General features: G+C 39.1%; 1 protein-coding gene across 1 annotated transcript in view; it reads left to right on the top strand.

Annotated features, from left to right (window-relative positions):
* LOC140282344 (uncharacterized) overlaps positions 1-17,198 on the top strand; it is a 112,304-nt gene extending 95,106 nt beyond the window's left edge. Inside the window, exons 5-11 of the mRNA XM_072376922.1 lie at positions 8,810-9,070; positions 11,160-11,465; positions 11,736-11,939; positions 14,132-14,142; positions 15,287-15,359; positions 16,886-16,959; positions 17,118-17,198. Of these exons, the coding sequence (XP_072233023.1) occupies positions 8,810-9,070; positions 11,160-11,465; positions 11,736-11,939; positions 14,132-14,142; positions 15,287-15,359; positions 16,886-16,959; positions 17,118-17,198 (1,010 nt within the window). The remainder of the gene's footprint in view (positions 1-8,809; positions 9,071-11,159; positions 11,466-11,735; positions 11,940-14,131; positions 14,143-15,286; positions 15,360-16,885; positions 16,960-17,117) is intronic.
* Positions 17,199-18,087: the final 889 nt, after the last annotated feature.

The following is an 18,087-nucleotide window of genomic DNA, read 5'->3' as shown; positions in this document are numbered from 1 at the left end:
ACCAAATGAGGGAACTGTTTTTGGATGAATTTTGTTCATTCTTTCAGAAAGCTCTGTCAAAACTTTTATGAGGCATTTACTACATTTTTGTTGAATTTGTTCATTTTTATTAGATTTTTCTTTTTTATCTCATGAGAGTCCCTAAAACAGAGTGAAAAATACCACAAAGATGAACGAGAGGATAATTAGCAGATAAATACGGTACTGAATATAAATATGAGACCAAAGCAGAGAGGGAAGTTTGTCTGACCTTCAGCATATCCATCGATGGGTGTTCTGAGCACTACAATAAAGATTAAAACTGGGTTAGATTTGTTAACCTGACAGATAATCTAAAGTTAATCAGATGAAAAACACTCTGGGTCAACAACAGAAGAACAAAAAGGAATTAAGGACAGAAAATGTGAAAGAAATCTGTCTTTATTCAGAAACATTTCCTTTAATCGGCCAACAGAAAGGCAGTGATGTACTTACAGAAAAAGCCCAGCACACCGAGCAAAGTGTGCCCCATCCTCACATCCAACCCTGCTGCACAGCCGATCAGAAAGTCGTCTGCTTCACTCGAACAAAACGTATGAAGAAGTTACAACTAATACGTGTGTGAGAACTAAAGCTTTCAAACTTCTGCCCATTATACCCCTCCTTTACTTCCTTCCTTTTTACACTGAACTCAGTTAATATCAATTGTTTTGATCACAGCAGTTGTTTGACGAGTCATTTCCTGTCCAATGCAGAAATAAATGAATTTCTTTCGTCTGCAACGGTCTGATCCTGTTTTCTGAAAATATAATAAGAGAACCGATAAGGAACCGAATTGATAAGTGATATAGATAATGGAACTGTAATTGCTAAATTCTTAACAATTCCCAGCCCTGAATCTGTGTTTTTCAGGTTCAGCACCATGGACAGAGACAGTCACATGTTGAACAATAATGTTAGAAACTAAGTAATGAAGTTGTTATTAAAGTCCTCTGATCAGCTGTTCATAATCTGTGACCACAGACAATTTAGAAGTGTTAAGATGGCATTAATTCAATTTAAAGTCCTTTTCCAGCTGGTATTTATACTCTAAAAACTCATCTGTGTACTCCCAATCGTAAAGTTTTTTAAGTTTTTGCATCCATCATTTCATATGATTTCTCTCAAACAAATAAAAGCTTTGGTTTGGTCTTTATTCTCGCCTTGTCTTTTGCTTTTCCACTCTTTGTCCTTGCTACTTCTGATCACTTCATTTTCACCTTTATTTGGTATGTTGAAAGTATCTCTCAGTCTCTTCTTAACTCTGTGTGTTACGGTGAATGGGTGTTGGCATCTCATCTGTTGGCATGTGACGTAGGACCATAAAGCTTAACAAATTTGCTGCAGGAAAACACAGCTGTGAAGTGTGGTCTTTCAGCCTCCTGCTGCAGGTCAGTTTCAGGTCCAGGAATGTGCATAATGAATGCCAGTGTGCTTTCAGAACCAGTCAGAAGGACCTTATTTACACTCCTCTCTCATGCTGCTTTATTGTTCATCATTTAGCTCACACATGAACACTGATTTTGATAAATAAATCATCTATCAAATTATTGAAAAACACTGAAATACATAAACTAAGCTAATGTCACTGTGTGAATTCTTCAATTAGTGAAACAGACTGTCGCTGCATATCTTTCAGAGTTTTCGACATCCCTTATCTGCTCGTAGGCACATGAGCTCTGAATGTGTTGTAATTCTCGCTGTCATGCTCCTTCGCATGTGAGGAGGAACTTAAAAGTTGCCCCGTCAGTTTGATCTTATGCCATGGAAGCCATGCACTTTTCGAAACAACAAAGCGATCTATGCTGTATATTAGGCCTTTATATCAGTTTCTGGGGTGTCGGTAGCAACAGTTAAAAAGAAAAGCATTTCCAATGAGAAATGTTCACAGAATCTTTTTTAAGCTGTCAGAAATGCATGATTTCAAAGAAACATTCAATGCTTTTAATATATATTATAGGGGACAAACTTTCGTCAAATTTTGACAGGTGACCTTTAGATGACGTAAGTAGAGGGGAGGGGGGTTAGGGGAGGAGTTAGGGGGAGGGGTTAGGGGAGTGGTTTCAGAGACTTCATTTTGGGTGAGATATAACTCTTGAGTGTATAAATGAAATAATGTTTTATTACAGAATAAATGAAAGAATGGTTCATTAAAGAATAGGAAAGGTTGATTTTAGGAGAGAAGCTGCCATGGGGTTGAGCCTGGATGGGTTCAAAAGTTAGGCTGAAAGCTCTGTGTATATCTATATATACCTGGTATGGTTGGACATTCTTATCTGAGGCAGTTAAGCATGGGGGGGGTGGGGGTGTTTCTCCAGATGTCCATGTTTACCATTCTTCATCTCCTGTCTGGACACGCTGAACACATGAAGCTGATGCCCTTCTGATCCTCTAACAAGTGTCAGACAGCTCAATCCTATATTTCTGTAGGAGGGGTATATAATGAAAATGATGCTTCAACCATTTACTCTCAGCGTTCCTTAAAGACAAGACCGGGACCTTTCTGGTACGCAAAAGTTTCCTTTAAACTTCTTACAGTGAAAATAATACTATTGATTTAAGAAAGGAGACAAAAGTTTAAATACAATTTTTTCTTTTTTTCTTTTAAGGAAATAATGTCAGAGTTGAGGTAACGAACAGGATGAATTCTCAGAACTCTTCAACAGTGAGTAAAATATCTTAATAATGAATATATATGTATGTATGAATACCATCTTGACACATTTCTAACTGTTATTCTTCTGAACCCGTTGAACAGGAGTTGGAGGTTCTGTTTTACCACGATTGGACTTTGACAAAAGAAATTATTTTAAAAAAAGGAACAACAATTATAGCTACTTACAGATTTGTTTAGTGATGTGAAGGTAAGCTGTCAGTTAGAGTCACAGAGTTCTGTTTTTACACTTCAACTCTCCTTTCTCTGCATCGTGTGTATTTATCAGCCTCGACATCACAGAGCAGTGTGTGCATGAGAGAGTGTGTGTGTTGGTGGCGTGCACAACTCCAGCTGCCATGTTGTGAAACACTGCAGGCATCCCACAGTCTGAGAGACAAGACAAACACAAGAGGGAAATGGTCTCGAGCAAATATACCAAGCAATATAGAAACATTCAGTTAAATAAAACACTGAGAGTGCGTCTACTTTTATTTTTCACTTTCATTTGTTAACATCCAGCTAATTATGAGATATTAATTCATATGAGATAAGGAACATAATAAAGTAAAACTCAGTGATCTGACAGAACAATGTGATTTTCACCATGTTTGTTACAGAAATCAAAGTAATTATGCAAAAAAGTCAAGAAAGATTGTTTAAGAAAACCCTTGAATCAGGTTCAAATGCACAGGGAGCTGTTAATGTAATCTCACACCAGCTGAATATCTGCATCTGCACCGGGCAAGAATAACTCAAATAGCTTTTAAATATATAAAAACATAACTCAAATAGCTGGCTTCTGTTGCCCCTCATACTTTGTTACTTTGCTGCTAAAGGATTTATCTACCTACAGTTGACCAGTGTAGAGAACATTTCAGGAGCCTTGTTACTCATCCTTATAACTTACTCAACATTTGATTAGCTATGTCCAATGTGAGCTTCTTTGCCATTTATTATTAATCAAGGTGATCACACACAGCCAAAGACAAACAACTAAGTTTTCAGGACTGCAGACGGTACAGAAAATGTAAAAAAAAAAAAAAACATGCAAAGGAATAAACTAAGGTCAAAATAAAGCTTTATAAAGTTTTATTGTGTTTCTTATTTTTATCTGCAAGATTAAAAATAATAAAACAACTAAATTAAAGGCAAATCAATCAATCTTGAATTATCTGTGGTCACAAATCCTGAAGAGCTGTTCAGAAGACTTTAATAACAACTTCATTACTTCATTTCTAACATTATTCAAAGCTCCGACTGTCTCTGTCCATGGTGCTGAACCTGGAAAACGCACACAGACTGAACTTGAGCTCATTATTACATCACCATAATGCCAGAATGCATGACAGCATTTTGCCTCTTTGCATTAAAGAAGCCTTAAGAAATCCAATCAATTACTTTCCATGTTTTTCAAACCTCTTGGTTCATCATTTTTAGTTATACCTGCCTGTGAGGAGAGTCTTACTGATGTGATAAGCTTCAGGATCTTCACCTCATCTGTGCTCATACCACACTGTGTTATCTCTTCCTGTTTACTCCTCTCACTCCTGAACTGTTGCAGACATCCATCTGAAACTCCCACTAAGAGACCCTGGACACACGATAATGTGCTCACTAACTCCATCAAATGTCACTAATGTTCTTGATATAGATAACAGGATTATATATTTTTATCTTAAAAGATTATACCTGTGAAAATTATAATTTTTTTATTTCAAAGATTATGTCAGTGACAAAATGGCATCAAAAAACACATACAAATGTGTGTTATTAGTGTTTTTATAGTGTTTTCTTGTGTTTAACTGCAAGCTTAAAAAAATAAAACAACTAAACTAAAGGCAAAACAATCTAAACACTTCTAAATTGTCTGTGGTCACAGATGCTGAACAGCTGATCAGAAGACTTTAATAACAACTTCATTACTTCATTTCTAACATTATTCAAAGCGCTGGCTGTCTCTGTCCATGGTGCTGAAAATGAAAACCAAACACAGATCCAGGGCCAGACCTCAGTGGAGTCCAGACAACACTGTGTAATTTAATTGATCTGGATGACAGATGATGAATTAGCAGATTTTATTGCTTTTAATCTCTTCATTTTGTCAAATGTTCTGGTCTGACTTCAGAACTGAAGAATCCTTCATTTTGTCAGGTGCCTTTCCACGAGAATGAGCGAGAGATGATGGGGTCTCAGTTCCCACTAAGGACCAACCAGGTAGAGTCCCTTGTTTCATTGTTTGATCATGTATGTTACTCTTTTGGTGCTGTTGTTTTTGTACTCATCCCACAAGTGATTTCCTTGTTGTTGTTGTTTGTCATTCTTTTGTTCTATTTCAGTTTAGTTTGTAGTTTTTTTATTCCTGCCTTGTCAGTACATTTAGTTTATTTATCAATCACACCATTTTTATTTCTTCAGTACCTGTCCTCGCCTCTTCAGTCCTAGATTCCCTCCTCAACATCTTGCTCCTTGACACGACCAAGAGTCTGAGGCGGCAGCAGGACTCCATCTCAGCATGCTTTTCATTTAGTCTGATCTCGGTTGCCTTGCATGTCCTTTTCTAAGATCATGTTTAAGATCAGTCACATTTCAGATTTGCAGCCTTCGTCTCCGGACAGTTTCTGTGGTGGAAATGAAGTGTGTCAGTGACCTGTGGATGCTGTCTGCATCCTGCAGTCACACATGTGGGAGGCATCTTAAAGACTCAGTGGACTTCATCCTCACAACAACATGGCCGTCAGAAAGGCAGCGCTGGCGAGTCTAAGGCTGATGGCTCAGCCCAACATTCAGCTCTTTGAGCTGAATCAGTGACTCTGTCCCAGTGGTAAGAGCTGACATGAAGCTGCTGAGGTGCAGGCTGTCCTTGCCCCACATGAATCAAGGATAGCCCCTTTAACTACAACTTTCCTGAAGGACTTTCCAGAAAGACTGTGGAGGAGTGGAGGAAGAAATAAGGAGACATTTTTATTCATTTTCACACATACAGGTTTATTCATATATCTGCTCAAGTTTTCCTTTTTTTGTCTTTATTATTGTTATCATAGACTCTCCAATCCAACACATCTGCACTGTGCTGTGAGGATTGCTGTGTAACACTAGTGGTGAGTAGTGGTAGTTCCCCTCAGCACCACTCAGTGTGGTCTGCCTTTCTGCAGGCAGCCTCTGCTTCCTCTTTCTATTGGTTCAAGGGCTTGGAAGTTCCTCCTTTTTTCACCACCTCTTTTTGTGTTCTCTCTCCAGGTCAGATCCTCTGCACGTATATTTGAATCTTCATCTACACCTGACTGCTGTTGCATTAATTCACATTTCTTCCAGAATAACTAATAAAATTCTTATGATTTGATAAGTTCACAAAAAGGATGTGACAGCTGGTCTTTGAATATTGATCTACTGTAAGTGTGCATCCAGCTACAGGCTGATCTGCACCATGTCTTTACCTAAAACAGTGACCTCACAATGTATCTCTTTGGCTGCAGCATGAAAATGAGGGAATAGAAAACACGAAGCAACATGTGCCCTACCCTATTTAGTCCTGACAGACACAAAAACTGACCATCCTGTTGTACATCCAACAAACTATCATTGGTGTTCTGACTATATGCAGAAATAGGTTGATCGTATCCAATTTATATCACATATAGAATATAATATGTACTGTATCATATATATATATAACCCCATTAAATTCATCATATTAACTCCCTGAACAGAAAAAAAGTGTCACATGTTTCACAGTTTATTATAGGTCAGATAGCTCTGAACTGAACGTGGTGAATGTGTTAATTGCTGCTCTCATGCATCTTTATGTGTGAACAGGAAGTGGAGAGCTGGCCTGACAGTTTGTTCTTGGGCCTTAGAAGCCAAACACTGTGTGTAACAACCAAGTAATTCTAGTTTTATATGTATCAGTGTTTTAGGAAATGCAGGATCTCTCTAACCGTGCTGCAGATGCTCAAAACATAGCAGACATGTAGGAAAAGGCCTCAGAGCTGGTTGAATAGAGTGAAGGTGTCTGGGACAGAGAGAAGAGGTTAGCAGAGCAGTGTAAGAGCCAGATGCATGGGGGTGGTGAGGAAGTAACTGTATAAATGATGTCATATTTAAAATAGAGCATGCACCAACAGAAGAGCATGCAACAGGAAAAACAGCAGAAAGGACAAAATATTTCATGCAAACCTCAGTGGCAGAACTGCATAAATGAACATGTTTCCACACAAAACTTTCCTTATCCACATTTACTGCTATGCTTGTTAAATCTTTATATTTTTATAAACCAGGATCAGACCTTTGCACATTAAAGAAGTTCATTTATGGCTGAATTGGACAGGAAATTACTCATCAAACAACTGCTGTGGTCAGAACTACTGATACTATCTGAGTTCAGTGTAAAAAGGAAGGAAGCAAAGGAGGGCTGTAGGGGGCAGAAGTTTGAAAGCTTTAGTTCTCACGCACATATTAGTTGTAACTTCTTCATACGTTTTGTTCGAGTGAAGCAGACGACTTTCTGATCCGCTGTGCAGCAGGGTTGGATGTGAGGATGGGGCACACTTTGCTCGGTGTGCTGGGCTTTTTCTGTAAGTACATCACTGCCTTTCTGGTGGCAGATTAAAGGAAATGTTTCTGAATAAAGACAGATTTCTTTCACATTTTCTGTCCTTAATTCCTTTTTGTTCTTCTGTTGTTGACCCAGAGTGTTTTTCATCTGATTAACTTTAGATTCTCTGTCAGGTTAACAAATCTAACCCAGTTTTAATCTTTATTGTAGTGCTCAGAACACCCATCGATGGATATGCTGAAGGTCAGACAAACTTCCCTCTCTGCTTTGGTCTCATATTTATATTCAGTACCGTATTTATCTGCTAATTATCCTCTCGTTCATCTTTGTGGTATTTTTCACTCTGTTTTAGGGACTCTCATGAGATAAAAAAGAAAAATCTAATAAAAATGAACAAATTCAACAAAAATGTAATAAATGCCTCATAAAAAGTTTTGACAGAGTTTTCTGAAAGAATGAACAAAATTCACCCAAAAACAGTTCCCTCATTTGGTGTTTTGATGTTATTGATTAGATCAGAGAGCTTTCTGACATGTGGTCCAAAGTCATGGGCTAAAGGCTGTTTGTATTTGTCTGATAGAGGGATAGCATTAGCAGGCAACGCCTTGGATCTGGCTGACATTACCTTCAAAGCCTCCGAGTTGCATGTTACACTTTGATTTAAATCAGCTCATCTCCGTAACATGATGCCAAGTAATTTCTGTCCAGCTAACAAAGTAGTTTTGATGCACAAACTCACGTGAATCAACAGTTTTCAACAGGGACATGGAGAAAACGTTACATTTGTTTAATCAGATCAGCTGATCGTCTGCAAAGTAGCGGTGAATCTCGCTTGCGCCACCCTTTGTCCCTTCTAGGCCACTGTAATCAATATGGTGACGCAAGTGGTTTCCTTTAAGCCTTTGTGTCGAGCGGACCAATATATGGAAATATAAAAGCAAAATCTGAAGTAATAAAAACGTAACGCCTCATTTCATAGGGTGACTATATAGCACTAACGACATAGTTATATGTATTTTATTCCATTTATGTTAATAAATCCCCATAATCATTACACACTACTCCTTTAAAAAAAAAAACACTCTGACAGCAGACAGTAACATCATACCAGCAGGGGGCAGTGTGATACTGACCTGTTCTCTGAAGGATCCTGCAGGCTTACATTATGACCTCTGGAGACGTTCCTTACCTGCAGATGAGGTCATAAAAGACAATAAATTGATGGAGTTTTCAGTGTCTCAGTGAATACATCTGCAGAGGGTTTAATAGAAACTTAATCTGCTTTAGAATTGAAACACTTCAACACTTGAACTTTATACTCTTTGTGCTGTTGTTAAACATAATGAAAAAGCTCTGAACAGGATGGAAATAAGAACTGTAGAAATAACTGATCAGTAAGTCAGTAAATACTGAGAAATGTTGCTGCAAAAAGCAAACAAACTACAGTTATTTAAAGATTTATAAAGATTTATGAAATAAATACATAAATGAATTGTGTCAAATAACAGGAAATAGAATCATAGCATATTTCTGTGGGTTTTCTGTGTGTGTTGGTCTTCTAACTGTATATTTTATGTGAACAGTTTCCATTAAGGCCACAGTGATCCTGCAGCCCAGCTGGCCTCAGATATACAGAGGTGAGACAGTCACTGCCAGATGTGAGATCCAGGGAGGTGGAGGAACTCAGTGGGAGTATGAATGGAGACCAGCCAGGTTAAATATACCTCCAACATCCAGTGAACACAGGATCAGAGTCACTGACAGTGAAGAATACAGCTGCCGGGGCAGAAAGGACCAGTTTCATTTCACACAGTGGAGTGATGTCATCACTATAAATGTATCATGTAAGTTTAAAATGTTTCATTCATTTGAAAATTTTACATTTAAATGGCGTCTTCATCAGTTTAATGTTATCAATATTAAATCTATTTTTTTTTACCAAAATAACAGTTGCCATGGCAACACAAGCTAAAACTCTAGTTTTTAGTCTTCAAACAAAATCACTGAAAACCAGCTTTTACTATATCTTAATGTCATCTGTAGTGAGACATGAAATAACTGAAAGTATCTGTAACTCATTCTGTGCTGCAGAGTTCTGACAGAAGAAGAAAACAGTAAACATACTGAATCTATCTCAGCTTCCTCACCTCTTTGATCAACAGATACATGTTTGACTGATGCAGTCAGATCACTGATGTAATGTCACTTCTGACTATTCAGCCGTTCAAATGAAAATATCTTTGAACAAGCGGCTGCAGTACATGTTACACTGTGGTGTAGTATCACTTAGCACAGCAGCGTATTATGATGTAGAGTTTTTATCAAATACTACCTGTACAGCTGACCTGGTATTTTGAATTCCTCTCATATATTAAACTGAGAGTCTTTAGTTTGATGTGTATGATGACAAAAACTAACAGAATATAAACTGTGTGCATCAGTGTTTGTCACTGAGTCTGATACTATGGCTACAAGTCGACTTCTTCATGATATGAAACTCCTTCTGATTGGTTCAGAGCTGCAGATCTTCAGGTTATGAGGAGTTTATAACAGATGTTCTGGCTTCAGTCCAGTTGTTTGTCAGTGTATTTGGAAGGAGGCCACACTCAGGCTAATAATAATAAATGGCTCCATCAGCTCTGCATCTAAATGCAGAAGAAGACTTTGGAGTTTGTTGAAGGAAACACTTGAGAATTATGTTTCTTCAGATGTGGAAACACTCACATGAGTCATATTTGAGGCAGCAACAAACGTCCTGCATGGTCATGAATTTCTGAGTTGTGCAATACCTCCTGTAACCTGTAGGGGTGCTAGTTTGTAGAACATCCATATGGATTGTATCTAAGGTTAGGAGCAAACAACATATGAGAACATATGGATTATAGGACTTGTTGGTCAGACAGTCACCAAAGACACAAGAGAAATGTCCAAAAGGAAACTAAACTAAACTGATTGTCTCAGTGCTGCAGGAGTCAAAGTGTCAGAGAATTAGATGAACAGCAGCTGATGATGTCTGTCTTAAAGGGGAAGTCTGGTATTTTTAAACCAAGACCTTATTTCCTACATGAAATACGTTCATCTACTCACCGAGAACCGTTTGGTGAAAGTCGGCGTCCTTCGGAAGATATTTAGATTCCTCGAGATCCATATAATGGAGCATAGACGGGGGCATAGACGATGGAGCCTCTAAATCTGTCTTTATTGGAGCAACAAAGGCAACATCGTCCACAAGAACACCAGCAGTTAACATCAGTTCACGGACGTGCAGCGGTCTTTTCCTCTCTCTGCTTCTGCATCCTCCTTTCCAGGAGCTCCTCATCTGTATACTCTGGCTCAAAACAGTAACAATGTCCATCGTACTCAAAGTCGTGGTCAAAATCTGTTAAATATTCTAACATGTTGAACAAAACTAGCAGCAGCAAATGATGTATGAAGTTAGCCGACCGTCTCAGAGCACGGAGTACACAAGCGCGCACATTGATGACGTCATCCAAGTAGAAAATAGCCTATGTAGAAAGCCCCCTGAGCCCACCTATTTCCTTGGAGGACAACAACATGGAAGCTAGATGCTAATATTTGCATTGGATCTCCAGTTATCTAAATATCTTCCGAAGGACGCCGACTTTCACCAAACTGTTCTCAGAGAGTAGATGAACGTATTTCATGCCAGAAATAAGGTCTAGGTTTAAAAATACCGGAGTTCCCCTTCAACTCCGTGTCTGGAGTTATGTATCACACACTCTGTCTGAAGGAGGGTTTGATGTTAATCACTGAAGACATTTGTCATTTCTTAAAGAGATACTGTAAACTGAGTGAAATTATTTTCACAGAATTTCACTGAGTTTCTCATCAGTCCTGCATGTAAATGATGAATTTAAAGCTTTTTAATCCAGGGTTACAGACTTCTTTTCTATCTGTTCTTTCTCTCTCCAGCAGCTAAACGCCGGCCTGTCCTCACTGTGTCTCCATCATGGCTGAGTCCTGGAGCCTCAGTAACTCTGAGCTGTCAGGTTGAACATCCGTCTGCAGGATGGAGGTTCTACTGGTATAAAGCTGCTCCTGATCGGTCTAAAAAGTCTTACAGCTATGAGCTGCTGCCTGAGAGCAACAACAGGACTGAACATGATTCCTACATCATTCATGGACAGACACACACAGCAGGATATGTGTGTAGAGCTGGGAGAGGAGACCCAGTGTATTATACTTATTACAGTGACTCAGAGTTTGTCTGGTCTGCAGGTCAGTTTGTTTCTGAAAGTGATGCTTTCACTTTAATTCAACTATTCTTTTATCAGAGACCTTCACGATGTTTAAAACCAATACTCATGTTGATGATAGCTACATTCCTAGTGATAGTTTTTAAGGTGGAAATCACAGTTTGATCAACTTGTTGAAATGTGTGCGCTGATCTTCAGAACTAAAGAACAAAATAAACGAAATTAATATCTGTAATGAAGCATTTGTTCTATTTCTCTGTGCTTTGGTGAAATCTCATCACATGTTTTTCAGATCTTCATCCAGCAGCGTCTCTCACAGTGAGTCCTGACAGAGTTCAACACTTCAGAAATGATCCTGTGTCACTGAACTGTGAAGGAAATTCTACTGAGTGGAGAGTGACGATGATTACAGAAACAGGATACCTGTCATACTGCTCTGAGTCAAACTGGGAGAAAATTAATGGATCCTCATGTAACATAAAACCTTACTGGACTGGTAACGCTGTGTTCTGGTGTGAGTCTGGATCAGGAGAGTTCAGCAACGCAGTCAACATAACTTTGCAGAGTATGTTATGATAAATGTTCTTTTTCTTTCACCTTTTCTTGTATTTAAGCATCACATATCATTTACTATACCTGTACATGTCATATACATACAACAGGAACTGCCTTGGTGAGTATTTGTCTCTTGATCCTGCTGCATAGTTTGATCTTAAGGTTCACTGGAAAAATAATGAATTCTGTGTCTATTAATTTAGCTTAAATCCATTCTTAACTTAAGCGTTCCCAGGCCAGCCGAGAGACATAGTCTCTCCAGCGTGTCCTGGGTCTTCCCCGGGGTCTCCTCCCAGTGGGACGGGCCCAGAACACCTCCCCAGGGAGGCGTCCAGGAGGCATCCTAACCAGATGCCCGAGCCACCTCCACTTGATGCAGAGGAGCAGCGGTTCTACTCCGAGCCCCTCCCGGATGACTGAGCTTCTCACCCTATCTCTAAGGGAGGCCCAGAAACCTGCGGAGGAAACCCATTTCGGCCGCTTGTATTCACGATCTCGTTCTTTCGGTCACTTCCCACAGCTCGTGACCATAGGTGTGGGTAGGAATGTAGATTCACCGGTAAATCGAGAGCTTCGCCTTCTGGCTCAGCTCCTTCTTTACCACAACAGGCCGATGCAGAGCCCGCAACACTGCTGACGCCGCACCGATCCGCCTTTTAATCTCCCACTTCATTCGTCCCTCACTGTGAACAAGACCCCGAGATACTTGAACTCCTCCACTTGGGAAACCCGGAGAGAGCATTCCACCCTTTTCTGGCTGAGGAGGCTTTGGGTTTGGACTGGCGCCTCCAGACTGGGGTTTGGAGCCGCTGATTCTCATCCCAGCTGCTTCACATTCGGCTGCAAACCGCTCCAGTGAGAGCTGAAGGTCACGGTCCGACGACGCTAACAGAACCACATCATCTGCAAAGAGCAGAGACCCGATTCTGAGGTCGCCAAATCGGACCGAGTGTGGGGTCGAAACAGGACCCCCTCAGCGCCCTGCACCGAGAAATTCTGTCCATAAAAATTATGAACAGAATTGGTGACAAAGGGCAGCCCTAAAGAGATGAAGTTAGATTAAATTATGATTAAATAATGTCACAAAAACAAGTCAGATCTGAAACAAAGTAAAATTAGTTCTTCATTTAAATAATTTCTATTGCAGCTGAAAGCTCTTTTAGCTCCTGAAAGTGGAACCTATGTTAAAATGTTTCATTAGCATATAGATGAGTCCATATTAAATATGTCTCCACTCACTGTGGAGCCAACAAGTCACTTCCTGACTTCTAATCTGTGGCTGCAGCTAAACATCACATCAACAACTTCCACAGTAAACATTTTCAAAGAGAACACAGTCACAAACTGTATATTTATAATTATTTTGGTGAACTTTGGTTTGCTGTTGTCTTATTTTACAGGAGAGCTTGAAATGTTAATGTCAGCTTTCACGGTTCAGAACAACTACTGTGTGATTTATGACGCTGTAGACAGAGTTATATCTTTGTTAAAAGGTGGTAACACACATACAATTTGTAAATACACAAGATCAAGTTTCAGCCAGTTTAACTGTGTGAGTCAGCTTTGTCTAAATGTCTGCAGCAGCTGATCTCTGACAGAAACTTAATGTTCTCTGACTGTTTTACAGGTAATGATGGTGTTATCCTGGTGAGCCCCGTCCATCCTGTAGCTGAGGGAGATTCTGTCAGTCTGAGCTGCAGACGCAGAGAACAAAATACACTTTCCAAAGTGTTTTTCTATCACAATGACAAACTTCTTCAAACTGACAGCAGAGGGGAGCTGAAGATCTCTGCAGTGTCACAGTCGGATGAAGGTTTCTACAAGTGTGAACATTCAGGGGAGGTTTCACCACAGAGCTGGATCTCAGTTATAGGTGAGTAGAATTAAATCATTTGATGTTTTTAAAAAAAAAAACTATTTTCTCTTTGGCAATAACAAGCTGAACGTTACATTTCTGCTTTTGATTTTCCAGGAATAATTGTCAGAAAATCTTCATACAAATTAGTTAATTTTTTAACTTTTTACTAAAGGTGTCTCCAGACCTGAAGGCTCTTCATTTCCTGTGCTGATGGTCGTTGGACCAATTATTGGAATCATATTCATTGTTCTCCTGCTCCTGCTGTGTCTCTACAGACGATCCAAAGGTGAGACCTTTTTCTTCTGATGTTAGATGTTTCATTCTTTCATTATTAAAGGACATCGATGCCTCATGAGGACATAAATTAGAACAGCAGGACAACAACATACAACACAAATGTGACACCATCCATTTTCTATTCCCGCTTAATACATTGGTTGGATTGTGGGGGGGGCTGGAGGCTATCCTGTCATTGGGCGAGAGGCGGGGTTCACCCTGGACAGGCCCCAGCCAGGAGTTGAACCTGGAACCCTCTTGCTGCGAGGTGATGGTGCCACCCCCATGTAACAGCAAATGTCTTTTTATTCTTTGTGAAAAAGGTTCTGCTACAGAGCAGACAGCCAACCAGGATGAAACTCAGCAGCAGGTTTACTCCTCTCTCCTCCATGGTCAATCAAAATTAAAGTTAATAGTGACCTTATTGTTTCAGGTCAGGAGGAAGGTGTTTACGCTAATGTTCCATCTATGATTCAGCTCAAAGATCAGAACAAGAGGAGTGAGTACACAATATATGAAAAGTGATCATTCTCATCAATAATCTGCAGAGATAAAACAGAGGGTGTGTGCTTTTCCATATTTCCATATGTTCATGTTAACAGGAGAACATGATGATCAGGAGGACGGCTCTGACTACTATAACATGAATCCAGATTCAACCACAGGTATCAAACCTCATTGAGAACTATTTATCTCGTGATAAATATGGTGGGAGACCCACCATCACCCAAAAAACTTTGTTTTTGTCACCTTCATTATTTTCACCTATGACTCAAACACATTATCAGACACTGGGTACAATAGAGGATATTTCGATGGGAGTTAATGATGCATTTAGTTGATGCTCTCCTGAAACAGTCAGAGGACGTGAAACCTCTGCAGATGGTACAGTTTAAACTTTGACCATAACACTGAGCTGCTGGAAGTTTCACTTATAAAATAACTGTGATCAAAATTAAAGTCAATAATGACCTTACTGTTTCAGGTCAGGAGGAAGGTGTTTACGCTAATGTTCCATCTATGATTCATCTCAAAGATCAGAACAAGAGGAGTGAGTACACAATATATGAAAAGTGATCATTCTCATCAATAATCTGCAGAGATAAAACAGAGGGTGTGTGCTTTTCCATATTTCCATATGTTCATGTTAACAGGAGAACATGATGATCAGGAGGATAGAAGAGGACGGCTCTGACTACTATAACATGAATCCAGATTCAACCACAGGTATCAAACCTCTTTGAGAACTATTTATCTCGTGATAAATATGGTGGGAGACCCACCATCACCCAAAAAACTTTGTTTTTGTCACCTTCATTATTTTCACCTATGACTCAAACACATTATCAGACACTGGGTACAATAGAGGATATTTCGATGGGAGTTAATGATGCTTTTAGTTGAAACGCTCAGGACGTTTCATTAGTTTAAGTCTTTTTGAATTATAGTTATATTGTTAATCTGTTTCTTTCAGAAAATTCTCTATCCCATTATTTTATTGAGAGATTTGGTTCACAAGTTTCATGTGTACTTAGAATCAATTCATATGAGCTAAAAATGTGCATTTGTTAACTTCCTGCTTTATTTGAAGTCCTACAGTTTTACATACTAATATGAATAATTTCCATTATTATTATGTATTATTATAATTGATAATTGTGTCTGTTTTCCAGCTGTTTGTTATGATTTTGTTTCAGGTCCATAAGAGGAAATCATCGACCAAAGAAGAGAAGCACAGATGATAAACTGCACTCATGCTTCGGCAGCAGAGCTCCATAAATTCAGCAGCCACTTCATCAGGTGCATCTGTTAAATCTGATCACATCTGCAGAGACGTGTTCATTTTACTCTTTATTTAAGTTAAGTTTAATTAGAATGAATAGTGATGAGAGAACGTTATATCTTTGTGTTGATGAATGTGTGTCTTTTGTGATTATTTTGCTACTTCTGTCAGACTGTGCCGCTGTGATTGGATCACATTTTTCAGACCTGGCAGCTGGAGTCTTTGGATAGTTTATTGGTTTAATTGTCCTATTTTTTCAATGACTGCACCTGTAAATCTTGTTCTTTAATCTTCCACCTTGATGTGAACTTTTTTTTCACTTCTTTTGGAAGAAAATAAAGCTTTTAATTCTTTAAACTGTGGTCAGTCTCTATTTTATATTGCCGCACAACAGGAGGAGTTTTACCTAAAAGCCATGGTTGGTTTAGCTCCTTCTGACCTTTTGGTTTAATTACTTAAAGGGGTGACTGTGACATAATCTTATTTAACTTATTATTTAAGAAATTAACTTTTCTATCACCACAAACTCTTCACCTGACAATTCCGACATATTTTTGATTTGTATGAGCATTTTTTTTAAACGTATCATTAAACTGTACACATGCTCAAACTGCTCAGCTGATCAGTTGTATTAAATGTTCAATTCTTTCCTTATCTACAGATAAGCAGATAAGTAAAAGAGACAGATTTTAAATCAAGTGACAGACTGTGATATGTGATGAAGCATCAGACCCTCTCTGAGCTGCTGTTCTCAGTCCACCTGGGGGCAGCATACATTCACAGAGAAGCACACTTCCACAGTCCAAGTTGGCCGCTTTCTCATTATCAGATTCTTCTGCAAGATCATCAAAAAGGAGAAACCACAGTCCATATAAAAGTTGCACGAAAAATTTGCTCAAGAAGTACATTTACAAAATAATCATTACATTTTATACATTATGAGGCTAAACTAAAAATCATGTTTTCATAGATAAATCTGAGAATCACCGTTATGACGCTGCTCTGCTCGGGTTAGAGGGAAGTAACATAAAACATGTCCAGATGGTAAGTTGTAGTTTAAAGGTTTATCGAGGGAACAAGGGGATTAAAAAGACCAGATAAACCCGAGCAACTCAAATCAATAAATAATCAAAACATAAAAGAATCGTCCTGACTCCAAACTGCACACCAAACTACGCCGCCTGTTGAATGACTCTCTGCAGGATCCTTTCTCAGAAGGAGGCGTGCCATCAGACGTCACTGGATCAGAGTCTGGAGGCCAGTCCAATGGGTTCCTGAAGTAGGCGGGCAGAAGGGTAAAAAGAGCCAATCCTTAGTGGGTGATGACACATTACACTTTGCATAAAGGAGGGACGTTGAGTCACTTCTCCAGAGGCCGATGGGGCCATAACAGTGATTTTAGAACCATCTGAACAACTGAGTTAATCTTGACATTTAAAAGTATTATTTCAGTGTGTGTTTATGTCAAATGTGTAGAAAAACAGTCCAGATAAAAACAGACGAGAGAGATGCTGCATGACTATCAGAGCAGTGCACAGAAGATATGCAGCTCTTAATGGTTCAGTTAGAGGAAAGAAGCTCTCATCTTAGAGTCTAGGCCCCATTTTATATCTTTTATACCTTTTAGCATCCAAGTAATTGAACCAATATTGAGCAAGAACAAAGTGAAAACCAACCACAAAACAGCTGCAATGCAATCAAAGGAGCAACTCCACACCTCATAGAAAAGAATCCTCGTTTTTACCACGTTGTTATTGTGTCTGACGGGAATATAAATGACGAGTGCGTCTCCACTTATTCTGTTTCTGGTCTTCTGATTCTGTTTGTTGCCGGACGAAAAGTTCACATCGTCCGAGTCCGAGCTCTGAAAATAAGAACACTTTGCATCACATGGATGGATTTTAGGAAAAGAAAGAATCAAACATGACTTGAAAGAATTTGAAAAGAATTTCAATAGACAGAAGTTATGACCTCTGTCCTTCGTATGTTCTGTTCAAAGTGAACAAAGAGACTGACAACACATCTGGTCAGATAAAGATTTCTTTAAAAAGCTGTAAAATTCTCATCTTTCGTTAGCATCTACCTGTCTGAAGCTTTTTGATTTTGACAACCAGACCAGCGATGATCAGAAAGAGGAGAACTCTGAGACCACCCGTTGTTAATTCAGAGGAC

Source organism: Leuresthes tenuis, unplaced genomic scaffold (genome assembly GCF_036924035.1).
Source record: "Leuresthes tenuis unplaced genomic scaffold, fLeuTen1.0.hap1 SCAF_22, whole genome shotgun sequence".
NCBI lineage: Eukaryota > Metazoa > Chordata > Actinopteri > Atheriniformes > Atherinopsidae > Leuresthes > Leuresthes tenuis.
Note: the sequence above shows the minus strand (reverse complement) of the source record. Positions and strands in the feature narration are given on the sequence as shown.